This window comes from Toxotes jaculatrix, chromosome 3, assembly GCF_017976425.1.
Source record: "Toxotes jaculatrix isolate fToxJac2 chromosome 3, fToxJac2.pri, whole genome shotgun sequence".
Lineage (NCBI taxonomy): Eukaryota > Metazoa > Chordata > Actinopteri > Toxotidae > Toxotes > Toxotes jaculatrix.
In genome coordinates this window covers 12538161-12552657 of record NC_054396.1, presented here as the reverse complement: position 1 = coordinate 12552657, position 14497 = coordinate 12538161, and the positions used below count along the sequence as shown (strand labels likewise).

Sequence of the window (14497 nt, the reverse complement as noted above, 5' to 3'; positions counted from 1 at the left end):
ATAGTCAACCCGTCATGATGCAACAAGTCCACCTTTTCTGCAAACAAACAGGTATGGACAAGAAAAAAGGACTGAGTCTCTGCGACTCACTTTCAGCTGATGAAAAAGGATTTGGGAATGAGAGATGAAAAGAGAAGAAAAGAAAGAGAGAGTGAGAGGCGGCAGGGAGAGAAAGAAAACAACAAAGGTGGTTAGGACAAAAGCAGTATTGTATCATTGAAATGACTTGTGAGTTGAAAGCCTTAAAAGTCCTCCCCAGAGCCAGGTCATAAAGCCCAGAGACGGGCTTGGCAGCCGAGGCCAGAGCCAGACAGGCCTGGCAGTCGAGCCTAGAGAGCTTCCAGTAACAGGAGATGTAAAAATCAATTTGCCGTGAAAAAGGTAAACAATCGGAAATGACAAATATGCAGGTTCTTTCCATCGCTCTTTTTTCATCTCTTGCTATTTTCACTGTTATTAAAGAAGACAAATGCTGGGGCACGGAGAATGACTAGTCAGGAGTCATGTGGTGAGGGATCCCAGCTACGTTCAGGGGGAGGGTGAGAGAGAGGGAATTTTTTTTTCTCCCCTTTTTTCACTACCTGAAACAGTCATGCTGGACTTTTACAGCCAGCAGCTGAAACACACAGACTCCATGTTAGTATGGATGTAATGAACACACGCAAATGCACATATGAGGACACGTCAGCGGTCCTGATTAAAGAGGTGGAGGTCGATACCACCGTGTGGAGGGTGAAATGACTGAGGGATAGGGGGATGAGAGAGAGGGAGGTTGAGGAGAGAAGAGGGGGAGGTGAATCCTTGGGGGCCTGTTTGGTGGTTAGGAGCCCTCGGGGGCCCTGGCGGAGACCTCCATTAGTGGAACTATCCAAGCCTGGGGGAGCCGGTACGGTGGCGGGCCTTCGAGGCAGGGGCCAGTCTGTTTAGCAGCAGTTTGTCTGCATTGCTCATAACATTGATCCAGAGTTGAGCTGCAGCCGTAGGAAAGCTCTTTGCTGCTGAATAGGCCGAGCAGCGGTGTATTGATAAGGCAGAGTGGACCAGTGGAGTGCCCTGCACCCTGTTGGTCATTTGGTTAAGACAGACAGATCTTGTTCAATACACACCCCACGGCTGCCTTATGGCATGTTAAATCTGTCCGCGTAGGTGTGTGCGTGTGCGCAGTTGCGCGTCTATACGTGCATGTGCGTGCAACGATTTGTGTCTTACAGAATCTAATCCTCTTTGCTTTCTCCGCTCGTCCTTCTCAGATGAACAGATCCACTGTGACTGGCTGGGAAAAAAAAAATGAAAGGGGGGGGAAAAAGAACAAGAGAGAAAACAAACATGTTTCCCAGGCCCCAATTAGCCCACTTTTATTGCCCCTAGATATGCTCTCCCTTCCTCCTAACTGCCTCCTTCAGTCTCTGAAGTCTGCTTACACAAAATGCTTCACATCATTGAGTGTGCTTACACATCAGCAACAAAAAAGGTGGTCAGGGGACACAGTGACAGGAGAGGTAGGCAGGGATGAAGTGGGAGAAGTGCCCCTTTCACCCATTAAATTCATCTTCTTAAACCCTCGTTTTTAGATGAACACATCGAAAGGGAATCTGTTCAGTAAGCGCGCATACGTCTGCAAGAGTTTTACTACCATCTTCTTGTATTCGTGTGTCAGCTGCGCTGTGGGATATGTGTGTTTTGTGGTTGTTGTGTTTGTACAACATCAGTCGCTGAATGCTCACAAACAAAACAGTTTGAACCGTCTGTGCAGAAGCCATCAATTCTTAATGAGATAATGACATGCTAACATGCTCACAGCAGCAGCTCTGTTTACAGATGAAGACAAACCACAAACAAGACACAGACATGCTGAGCGCTTTAGCTTTCCCTTCCTATCTGCTTTCTTCTCGTTATTTTTCCCCTCTTCTCTGGCTGTGACTTTGTGTGTTGGCCAAAACTTAGAATAACAGGTGGGGAACATCTTGATAATGTGTCTGTGTGTGTGTGTGTGTGTGTGAGTGTGTGTGTGTGTGCGCGTGCAGCATGTGTGTCTGTCTGATAGACACACACATACGCAGTAATGAGTCAGGCGCTATAATGTGGCTGCAGACCAGATTCCCTAATAAGAGAAGAATGTTGTCCATGGCATCCAGAGTTTTCCACTGGAATCACACATTCATCCAGCCTGTTTCCTGCCCCGGGGTCTTCCTCTCGGCGTGAACAGACGAGGAGAGGGAACCCTCTGTCTCTCCCTCTCCTTCTGCCCGCTCTTCCCATTGTCCCCGTGCCCCTCCCTCGCCACATCCTTTTTCTCATCCTTTTCATCACTTTTTCTTTCCCCTCCTTCAGTTAGGGTCAGTTCATGTGGGCTATTGGAGCTCTGTCTTTTCTTTCTCTCTGCTGGATTGTGCTAGTCTGGTTCTGGAGTGACACAAGCACATGACTCACAAGTGAGTCAGACCAATTCAGGCTTATTGCTGAGGAAATAGTGGTGGATTAGGAGGAGAGGTGTCTTTCTCGGACTGGTACAGGAAAACACACACACACACACATATGCACACATACAGCTGAGTAAGAAAAAAAAAACATCTGTGGTTCACTGAATCTTCAAATTAATGAAACTCTTAGTCTAGCTGTGGAGCAACTTTAAACAAACCAAGACAGAAGTTTAAAAATTCACATTCAAATACTTTAACCTTGAAATCTCCCCTTGCCAAGGCACCAGCTCCCTCTTTTTTTTTTCATCTGTTAAATGTTTGAGTGTTTGATAGTTTGAGGTCTATAGCAGAACCCGCCCGGGAATTAATGTCATTCATATGCCCTGCGGAAATTACTTTTGAAATGCATATAATCTAAAACATGCAAATGAGGCTGACTTTGTGCACCCTGTTTAATATGAATTATCATTTTCTGAATACCTATTATTACTGCGTACATTTCTCCAATTATATTGTTCTTTTTTTGTCACTTTTGCATACGGACACACACGTGCACATCAGGAACACCAGAAATGTACACACGCACATGCTCGCTCACATGCGTACCCGTGCAGGCGCACACACACACACACACTCACACGCAGCAGAATGTCTTTGTGATGGGTGTATTTTAATGAGGAGTAATAAGGATAGTAATGACCCAGTCCACTTCTCCCTCTCTCGCTCTCGGTCTTTGTTACTCTCTCTCTCACTCTTTCTGTTTCTCTGCCTCTCTCGTCCACTGCCTGGCACACAGCTGTTAGTTTACATGAAGCCAATGGGAAGAGTAAGAGGCATCTCATTTAAAAGAGAAAAAAAAAAAGTAGCTGCCTTTTGCAGATTCTGCACAAATGTATCAGTCAAAAAGTCCTTAAACAGCAAATGAAAATAACAAGACAGGAAATACAAGTGTTCTTCATCCAATTTTCATTAACTGACTGAAATATTGATGCACTTTAAAAGTGAACAGTGCATGTTTAGTTTGTCTCTTCTTTTTCTTTTTCTGGTGATAGAGCACTGTTATTAATGTCCTTGTCCAAGAGGCAGACATTTTTTTTTTGCTCTTTTCTCCCAAATTGAATTGAAGGCATCCCTTTTTCAAACGAATTACTCTATTAATTTATTTATACTGTGCCATAAATTATTCTATTAATATTAGCATGTTCCAAATTAGTATGACTTCTCTCAATGTTCCTTCTACTTCTATTAATTAGCATGCTTGTCACTATAACAAAGATTTTTCTTTCTCTGATAAATTATAAAGGAGACATTTTTTAATGCAATGAGAACTGCCTGAGAAATTATTAATATTTTAGTTGTGGCCTGTAAGACAAAAGTAAGGAGAAAAGAGCAAGAAGACTAGAAGAAGAAGAAGAAAACTAACAGTTACATGGAATACATTATAGTCTGTCATTGGTGTGCAACAGTGTGGATTTTTATTTTGCTTTTTTGAAAGAAAAAAATGTGTGTGTGTGTGTGTGTGTGTGTGTGTGCACCCATACTGAATGCTCAGGGATATCATCTTGTTTTAGCACTTTTGGATAGGATGTGAATTAATTACCTCTGTAACAGCTTGGACCAAGTTCAAAAGTACTAAAATTCAATTAATTTGAAAAGTGGACATGCTATCATTTTCTCCGCATGTCTCCTTTAAAGTCTGGCCTGTTTTTACTGTGGACTTATTCAATTATATTTGATTAAACTTGCTCTGATCCAATCTATTAATTAACTAGGAAATGCAAAGTGCCCGACTTGAAAGCTGATGTATAAAATTATATCATGTCCACTTTGATATTTATTTATTTATATTTTTTACACCACTATTTTTTAAAATCCATTGTAACCTTTTATTATTGTAATTCTCTCGCTCGTTTTCAGGTATTATTAAATTTATTCCCTTTATCGTCCTTGTAATGCAAATTTTGATCATAAATGGAATTACGTCTCACCTTAAGCAAACTACAACAGATTTGCCTCTTGGGAAAATATACCTCTTCTTTCACAATTTTGCCTTTTCATGCAATAAAATATAAAGTGTCCCGTATAATTAAAGTTAGGAAGTGAGTCATTTATTTGGTGAAGGTGGAAGATATCAGTGTCAGGAATGGAGCACTTTCCTGTTTGAAAGACAGTGTTCTCTTAATATAAACTGAAGGATATTCCACTTTTTCATATGGTTAATGGGACTGAGCATTCATGTATCCTTGACAGTTCGCATGCACCTGCTCACACACACACACACACACCCACAGAGTTTTCCTATCACATATCAGACATCAACACACAGACTCAGAGACTGAAGACTAAAATTGTGAATGTGTGTGCACATTTAGAAATTCTTGTCACCTCCTGTCAACCTGTTTTTTTGGTACGGGGTGGCCTAAGGGTCAAACAGATCAGATTCACCACACACCATCTGCACGTTGCATCTGTCGTGCAAATACAAAAATTAAATCTCAGTGTACTTAAGTCTCAGTTTACTCATCTATTTCACCTTCATGTCGTTTGTCCATTTCCCCACTGACACCTTTTCATCCCTCTCAAAATTTCTCTTCTTCTCCCTTTCTCTCTCTCTCTCCCTCTCTGCCCCCCCCCCCCCCCCCCCCCTCCTCCCCCTCACTGTGAAGGTCATTCTAATAAAGAGCTCTCGTAGGACAGAGCTGCTAATTGCTCCGCGGCACACTAGCTGGTTTCAGATCCAAATAAAGGCACGTCGCCTTTTTCCAAGCTCCTCTCCCTCTTGCCCTCCATTCCTCCACCTCCCCTCTTCACCTCTGTTCCACCATGTTAAATACAATTTGAGTATTAGCTGTGTGGACTGTCATAGCCTGACCTCAGCCTCCATTACCTCTCAGGACAAGGGGGGAGAGATGAAGGGGAAAGTGGGTATTTTTTCATCCGCATGATCACAGGATGATTTCCAACTGGCACGCGTGAACGCGCACATGTACATGCGCAGGCTTTACCTCTTTAGGAATGTACAACCCGTGATTTTAGGCTCAGATAAATGAGGTGTGCATGAAGTCCGCTCCTTCTACAAATATTTGTGTGTGTGTACGTGTGCATATCTTTGTGTCTGTCTTCAGTATTTCGAACAGACAGCAGTCTGCAAGCTGGTAAATCACTTACTGCACTCTAAAGGAAGGGTCGAGGTGAAGGCAGGAGTGTATGTTTGCCCCGGTCATACACACATACAGAGCGATCTCATCGGTGCGGAATGTGCTGTGTGTTTACCTATGGCTCCAGAACCCACCTGACCGAGGGAGGCTAATCTTTATGGGCTCTGTAAACAGGGACTTTGTCTTCAGAGAACTGCAGGCAGGCAAGCAGACACACAATTCACACATGCACGCGCACACACAGGCATACACGCCAGAGAGGAGGGGGTAAAAAGCATATATGGCAGGCTACATACTGTACAGCCAATAGACAAGAAAGCACACATGCACGTGCGGAGCTTACATGTACACATGAACCCTCACTTAAACGCTCAGACAAACTCTGCCATATGGCAGACAGTCCTGCAGAAGTACAGAGGAACTCCCCATGTTTAAATAGCAGGGGATTTTCTTATCATTTGCACTCTGAGCCCCCCTCTTCTTCTCTTCACTCTTCAACAACAGCACTGGCTTCTTCATTAGCCAGCTGCACAGCACACTGAAGGTCGGACCTTAGGCCTGTGCTGCTAACTTCTCTCTCTGGCTTGATGATGCTCTTTGAAGCCCGCCAGCCAGCCAGCCAGCCAGTAGTAGATATTGGCCCACATCTGACTGACTATCTGTCTGCAGGATAATGGAGTTCACCTGTTAGCACTGGAGCAGGGCCAGGGCAGCCGCAGACATCTAGCATTAGCCCTTTTGCTGTTAGCCAACCTGTTAGCGCTGGCTGCCTGCCAGAGTACCCTGGAGCAGCGCTGTTAGTTGCTAGCTTTAGCTCTGCATGGAAGACTACCTGGCTTCCCTGGTCTTGTATCCTGCTGCAAATCTGGCTAGAGTGTAGCAGCGGCCAGCTGCTGAGGAAACAACCAAACTTGGAGAGGGAAATGATGGAAAAAGAATTTGTGCAGTATGTTTTTATGTATGTGTGCTCACTTGTGTGAGACTTGTGTGCGTGTTATTTCTTCAGCTTTCCTCTGACCTCATTCTCTTTTATTGAAGCTAACACACGTCAGCTCAGAAATGCCACGCAGATATCCCTCCTATCTCTCTTCCTCTCCTTTTGCTTTCTGTCACTCTTTCAGAGTCAGGAGAGTAGAAGACATCTGACACATATAGGCTACAGTTGTTAGCTGTACTTTATGTGTACATTTGTGTGTTTTAAGCCTAGATCACAGAGTTTTGTAAATACATTTAGATTTAACACAAAGATCCAAGACTTCAAATTAAATTAAACTTAATGCATCCTTCTTCTTAGCAATTCACTGACAGAATTATACTATCTCAAGTATTCAGAGGGAGCTAGTAAAAAAAAAAAGTGCATCTCGATTAGCAAGTCAGAAAAGAGAAAGAAAAAAATAGTCGAAAAATGTAACTTTTTGTAACGGCTGAATCGCAGTGCTGCAGCGGTGCAGATTTGCATAGGAAAATTCATCAACTCTCTTTCTGACAGTTTTTCGTTTAACTGCATTTAGGGTGACGCTGTTCTTAGAATCAACATGTCTTGGCATGCCCAAGGTATCCTAACTAGGTAAATAGTTAAATATCTGTTTGCATGAAAAGATAAAGAGTAAGGATATATAGGAGGCAGTGGAAACTCTGCCCTGAAACTACAATTGTACAAGAACACCTTGTCCTTCCAAGTCACTGCTCCAGTATCGTTACTGTAATATTAATACACAACACCACTAACTGTTTCACTGTACTAGACATTTTATTTTATTTTTTTATTTTTGTATTTCATTTTTGCTCAGTGCTCCTGTTTGCCTCTCTCCCTCGTGAACCTAACAAGTGATTAATGGAGACATAAGAGCCCAGAACTGATAGTTGGGCTTGTTCTGGGGTTTGGGGTTAAAGCAGATTCCCTCGGGGGCCGATGTCACAGTTTATTTAGTGAAGGAGTCTTTGCCAGCTTGCAGGGTGAGAGTGTGAGAATATGGGTGTGTTTACTAAATTATGATCTGTCTGTGTATATCAGTGTTCATGTCCCTGTCAAAGCACAGAAATAAAATAGCTAAGACTCTTTGTGATGCTTTTAAGAGACAAATCCTGGAGCTGTTGTACTGACAATAAATAGGACATTTTGTGGACACAATGACAGCAACCAGGGTAGTTTTTTCATGTGTGTTTTTTAGTTCGTGACTGTCAATTATAATGAAATAAAGCCCCTCTGGGTGTAACAGCTAAACCAAATATTTTATGAATCCACACAGCCACTCACTGTCAATAGAGGCTCCTCCAAATTCTGTTTCCTGATTACAAAACAGGTTAGAGCTCCAATTCCTCAGATTTCTGTCTCAGGAAGAGTGTCTCCTTTGCTCACAAATATTGATTGAACTATCAAAGATTATAGAAATAACCTATGTGGATTCTATTTCAGGGTGAAAACTTTAATGTTTTCCAGGGTTGAACCTGCCACTAGTTACCAGGCATAACCAGAGGGAGAAAGACAGGAAGAAGAGAGTAGGAGAAAGACAGATAATTCAAGAGTCAGATGAAAGTAGATAGATGATGGAGTGTAGATACTCGTACAGACAATTTTTTCCCTTACCCCCCTCCCTCCTTCTCCCTCCTCCCCTCACTTTCCCTCCCACCCTTATTCCCTCAGTTCTTTGCCTAATAAGCAGCGTTCCTGTGAGCTGATGCAAGGCGGAGGAAACAGAACAGGCGTTCTGGGACTGCTGGAAATATTCCCACATGAGGCATAACATGATAAAGACTTATTATCTCACTAAGCTGCTGTAAACACAGATGCACACATAAATACACATTGTACACAACTCTTTCTCTCTTTCACACACAAACACACACACACACATTCACAGAAAGTGAAACTGGCCCGGCTTTACAGTTCTGACGAGCGGTGACCAAGAGGAATTTGACAGAGCCAATCCCTCCAACAAAGCCTGAGAGTCAGCCATGGTGAGCCAGCTCACTGGGCATTTGGCTCGGCTTGTTTGAACTCCACACACCCACAGCAGTGGGAAGGAACAGAGGGAGAGTTGAGTTCTGATTATTATTAGTGCAAAATTTTCGGGAACATCTGAACAAGCTACGTGTTGAAACAGGACTCATCCCAGCTCCTCTCTGCTCATCAATCACACCAGACACACACATAAACACATGCACCTAGCATTTGCTGTGAGCTAATCCATTACAGTACAAAGGTAGGTGTCAGCCTCTTAGACAAACACGCACACATACACGTGTATACACCAGAGTCATCAGAAACATGTTGAGTCCCATTTCCCTTCTTGTCTTCTCCATCCCAATTAAAAGGCAAAGGAGGCCTTTTATTTCCCTCTCCTCCAAACACATTCTTTATCTCTCTGATCTGCGCTCCTCCCTCCCTCGCTCGGTCCCCTCGGGGTAGTGGGAATGTCTCCCCCCACACTCTCTCAGGTCAGGGGTTCAGCTGGAGGGGGTCTGAGCATGTAGAGAGATTGAGAGAGCGAGAAAGAGACACACAGAAAGAGTGAGTAGCGGGTTGAGGCAGGCCTCTGCATGGGCAACTCCTCTTTGCTACCAGAAACACTTAAACTTAAAGCAGTGTGTGCGTGTGTGTGTGTGTGTCATCTTGTGTGTGTGTGTGTGTGTATCATAGTCCTAATCAGAGACTTCAGGGTAGATTTATGCCCCTGCCTTTTTCCCGACCTCCATTACACCAGCTTATATACACCCATTACAGGATATGACAGAGTACACACCCTTTAGAGGAGCATACCACATTGCCTGTGTGTCTGTGTGTGTGAAAGAGAGGGCATGCGCTCACGTCTTTACACACTCCCCACTTTCCCATTAGGCCCTTGTCCACCTGCGAGCTCTGTCTCACTGTCTGTCTTTATCTCTCTTCCCCTCGTTGCTAATAAGGTCAATGAGGAAGAGTAAGAAGCAGATGGGTGTACAGTACATTACAGCACAGCGCAGTATAGTGTGGGCTAGGTAGCAGGCCGGTGATTCATGCTTAGTGAGACGTGTGATGATGTGAGGAGTTTCTATTGCAGTGCAAAGTCAGTGGACTGTGCGGTGGGATCTGTTGATCACTCAGCACTATGCCTTGCTTCATAATATTACCTCAGGGAGCAGTTTGACCTAGCAGGGGTCTGGACGGAGGCGGGAAGAGATGGAAGGAAGGAGAATGAAGAAGGGAGAGAGTGTGGGGAAGAGAAGTAAGGTTGGAGATTAAGTGACTAGTTTTAAATGTCACAATAACGCTCTATTTCTCAGTCTTAACTTCACAGGCAGATGGGTGCCAGAAGGGAAACAGGGGAGAGTCAGTGGCGAGGAAAAATACTGCAGTGTGATTTGTGGCTTTCACGTGGTCCTGCTTTTTAGGGAAGAAGTGTTGAACTGGTGAAATCTGTCCAGAAGCACCTGGTACTTCTGAAGGTTTATTTCACCCAAATGAAAAAAAACAAAACACATTTGCCAACAGTCTCACCACGAAGTCCACGCAGTAGTTGATCTCTGGTTTTTCAACATGTCACAAGATCTTCTTCAGCAGATGGGAGATACTTTACAAAGGCAGTGTTACCACAAGGTAGAGTCAGTACCGCATCTCTGTTTAAAAAACAAAGCAAACAAACAAACCAAAAAAAAGGTTTTTTCTCACTTACACTCAGTGGCATTAAGCCATACACATTTTTTGTTGTATGTGCTCAAACCTTCAGAAATCTGCTCTGAAATTTCTGACACTGTCCCATGATGGTGAGTGGAATTTTGCTTTTGCCGCTTGAAACATTGAAATCCACAGTAACATGTCTGTCCAGCAAAAATGAAAAAAAAAGTCCAAATTTCTTGGGATTAGCCATAGACCTCACTGATTTCAAAGTAACAGGCAATTTTTTTGTGAAAAGACAAATTGCTGTAGAAGTCTTAAAATGTGTTTTTTTTTTATTCAGTGCATTGATTGGCACAAAAAATTCTATTCATCTCCACTGTATTGAGGCAACAGCAGAAAATTCAGTGAGTCCTCAGAGGAAAAGAAAAGTTCTCCCGTGAAATGCCTTTTATTGTTTCTCCAGAAGGCATGGCTTGTACGCCTCTGAAAAACACGCGTACATGCACACACAGAGTCGCACGCAGACGGCGGGTAGAATGCCTCGATGGCGTTTTGTGTACCCACTCCGGGTTGCTGAAATAAAAGCAGTAGAACTTTCCTCTTTAAAACTATGCACTTGTGTGTGTTAATTTCTAAAACTGGATGAGGCAGAAAGACGAGATTGAGCTTGTCATTAGGAGTTCACAGTCTGCGTGCTGGTATGAAGGTTTGTTTTGTTTTGTATTAGCTGCCTTGTGTGTGTTCTGCACGTGAATGTGTGTGCCTCTGTGTCTTCTCTCTCCCACGCTCGGGCTCCTAACGATGGCAAATGTGCCTGTGTGTTTGCGAGGCGTTGTTTCTCAAAAAACAACAACACATCCAGGAACGGCTCGTTTTGTCGGGTTTTGTGGAGGGAACACGCTCTAATTAGAGAGGCCCTATGAAGGTGCATCAAACAGATCTTTCTCAAAGACCAACCTGCTCATGGCTCACACAGCGCGCACAAGCCACCTCTGATTATTGGAGATATGTGTGTGTGTGTGTGTGTGTTATTTAACTGTATAGCAGAGTATTAACTGCCTTGTCAGTTTAGATTTGCTGCACATCTGATCCAAATCTATGGATACGCTCCTAGACACACATTCACATGCAGACAAAAAAGTGTCTGCTTCAGGTGTTGCTTTGTGGCCACTTGGGCATGTTTGTGTGTATCTGGCTCATGACCAAAAAGCCCTTTTACACAAAGTACACACATGCACACAAACACACACAATTCACTTCTCTATCTCAGCGTGTGTTTACTTTAGTTTCCTGCCTTGTTTGTTCACTCAGATGGGAGCATAGGCTTTCTGCTCAAACTGCCCAGGTCACTTTTGTTCAATCACTGTGTTGTCTCTACCCCACCCCCCCACCCCACTCCCCGCTCCCCCTCCCCACTCCCCGCTCCCCCTCCCCGCTCCCCCTCCCCCTCCCACTTCTCTGCTCTCAGGTGCCAGTGATGATGGTGGAATCAGCCTCTGAGACCATTCGAACGACGCCGTCCAACCAGAACGGAGTCAGCAGCCTCAGCAGCCAATCAGATGGAGGGGGAGGTAGAGAGGGCGGGTCTAACGGAGACACCAATGGGGAGATCAGTCCCGTTGACTTGCTGCACCTGCAACAACAACAGGTGTGTGTGTGTGTGATGTTTTGTTTACATATCTACCTATGTAAATGTGCTTTTGAGACTTGTTTTGCAACACCTCCCACTTGTGCAACTCATGTACATACAGTATGTACGGTACATTGTCTAGAACAGCATGTACACACCAGGCTGTTACATAATGTACAGATGTGACAATATAGCCAGCCAGACTCTGGTAATTGTCAGCCTTGCATGTGCGAACCGTGAACAGCTTTGACAGGTTGGCTTGTCGGTGCTTTAATTATCCACCGTTCATAATGTGCCAACTAATTCCACTGGGACAAAGTTCACCATAATAATTCATACACGCACGGTTCTCACTGGCTGTTGCTGGCTGAGAAAAAAATTGGAAGACGTACCTGCCATGTAAGCTCTGCTCAGGTGAGAGACGCCATTTTGTCCTGTTTTGGGATCATACATACACTCAAATATTCTCACAATAGCGTGCAAACACACATTCCTTATAGGATTCAGATGCTCCAGGAGTGTGTGAGAGGAGTCTTTCTGTTTTATTTTTTCACTGATCCATCAGGCAGTGTTTGTGTGTGTTTGACACGTCAGCGTGTAGTGTCTCCAGTAATGCTATTTATCTTGCCTCCTGTGCGTCAGTCCCCCCCCCTCCAAACACACTTCTATTCCTTAAAACACACCCACACACACACATACACACACATACACAAACACACACACGCACTCACACACTGGCCACTGTGTCAAATGGAATTTCCAAACTTCCCGGAACGTCTTGGATGAAATTCTACATTTTTATTTCTCATTCCCCCCAAAAATCCACATAGCTCTTCTCTGATTGCTCTCTGAAGGACTCAGGCCTTCACACATAGCACACACACACACACACACAATGTTTTTTCATCTAGAGGTCTCTACATTAGTCATTTGTCCATAACCTCACAAGAATGTCCGCTGAGTGTTGTCATCTAATGATGGAAACTCACTGATTCATGTTTTTCAGTCACAGATGTGGCATATGCTGCAATTGATGAAGAGATTAAGAAAGAAGAAATTCTCTGTATTTATGCACTGGCTCTGTAAACATATAGGTAATATTTATAACTCTCTCCCTCTTGTGTGTCTGTGTGTCATGTCCGCCCATCACAGAGGGTCAGTGTGAGTTCTGGGCTTACCGACACCAGCTGAGTTTCAAGTTGAGGAAACCCAGAGGGAAAAACAAAAATCAGGGTTTCCTCCCTGCTGCTAAAATTATTCCCCCTAATTATAATGATGGAGCCTTAGGTGAATGAAGAACACTCAAGGCCCTTCACTCCTGTCCTGCTCTCCCTCCTCCTTCCACTGACTGCATCCTCACCCTGCTTCCTCAGCAACCTTCAGCCGAGGACACACACATACACAGCCATGCACAAATGCACACATATAAACACTAAACCTGTAGCTCATACAAAGCAGGTCTTTATTCTCTCGGACGTGTCTCTGCTCTCTATGTTTTTGCACCTGTGTGTGTGTATGTGTGTGTGTGTCTGTGTGTGTGTGTGTGTGTGCACGCTGGTATTTCCTCTCTCGAGCGGGTTACCAACCACAAACATACCTCCCTCTCTCTTTCCATCTTTTTTCTCTTCCTCTCACTCACTGTACTTCTTTTTCCTTCTATCTGCTGTGGACCATGAAAGAGAAGCACAACCTTTCCTCCAGATCCCAGCCCTACCTCACAGAAACTGTTACATCCACACATATAGCCGTAAATACACAGTAATTTATTGTAGTAATTCCCTCCTTAATGCTTTCTGTTAGACTCAATTTGCACAGATTGAAAAGATTTGACTTGTCATGAGGCAGAGGTGTGTCTTTCCTGTATTATGGACATTTTTCAATAACTCTAGAAACGCTCAGCCTTTTGCATGTTTACGGCTGTTTCACTTTACATTTGAGTGTGGATTCACATGTCATTTTTGCCTCGTGTTAACATTTCTGCACCTTATTTTTTGTACAAATTGTAGGCTTGATTCCTGGATTTTAGTCATTTTATGGTCGTAATTTTTCCTGGATTTTATGATGCGCAGCTGACTCTGTACAGTGCATAAGGATCATCAGCATCATGATGCCCTCTTGTTCCCACAGCTAACCCACATTGGAAGTAGGGTTGTTCTGTATGTGTCTGTGTGTGTGTCCCTGTCATTTCTGCTCAGTATTACCAGCCCTTGGTTGCCCTCATACACCTCTCTAGCCTCCCCCCCACTCCTTCGTCCCCTGAATGAGATGGGGTTCTGTGCCAGTGAGCACTGTTGAGTGGCTGCACTGATACCACGACCAGGAGCTTTTTTTTTTTCTCATACACCTCTTTTATCTCATTTTTCTATCATCTACCTGCATTTACTTATCTCAAATTCAAAGTCTTGAAACGTATTAAAATATGTTACATTTAGTGGAGTAGAGGTGTTATTTCTTCAGGTTTGTGTTGTGTGTCCATAATGTGTAAAACAGTATTAGATTTTATATTATTAGACATAGACTAGTAACAGATATTATTTTTATTATATCTACCTCATAAACACAAATTGCCTCCCATCAATTTATTTCCTGTTTTCACAGTTTAAGTCTTCAGTTAACTTTCAGTCTCTAAGTTTTTCATCCCTAATTCCATCGCACTTTTAATTGAGTTTTGGCCACAGAGGCTGTATTTTTA

At 43.6% G+C, this 14497-nt stretch overlaps 1 protein-coding gene across 3 annotated transcripts in view; it reads left to right on the top strand.

The window, feature by feature from the left end:
- Nucleotides 1–14497, top strand: part of foxp4 (forkhead box P4) — a 90139-nt gene that overhangs the window by 22503 nt on the left and 53139 nt on the right. For all 3 annotated transcript variants that reach the window (XM_041033642.1, XM_041033641.1, XM_041033643.1), the window contains exon 2: nucleotides 11644–11823. In XM_041033642.1, coding sequence (XP_040889576.1) covers nucleotides 11653–11823 — 171 coding nt within the window. In that variant the 5' untranslated portion in view covers nucleotides 11644–11652. The remainder of the gene's footprint in view (nucleotides 1–11643; nucleotides 11824–14497) is intronic.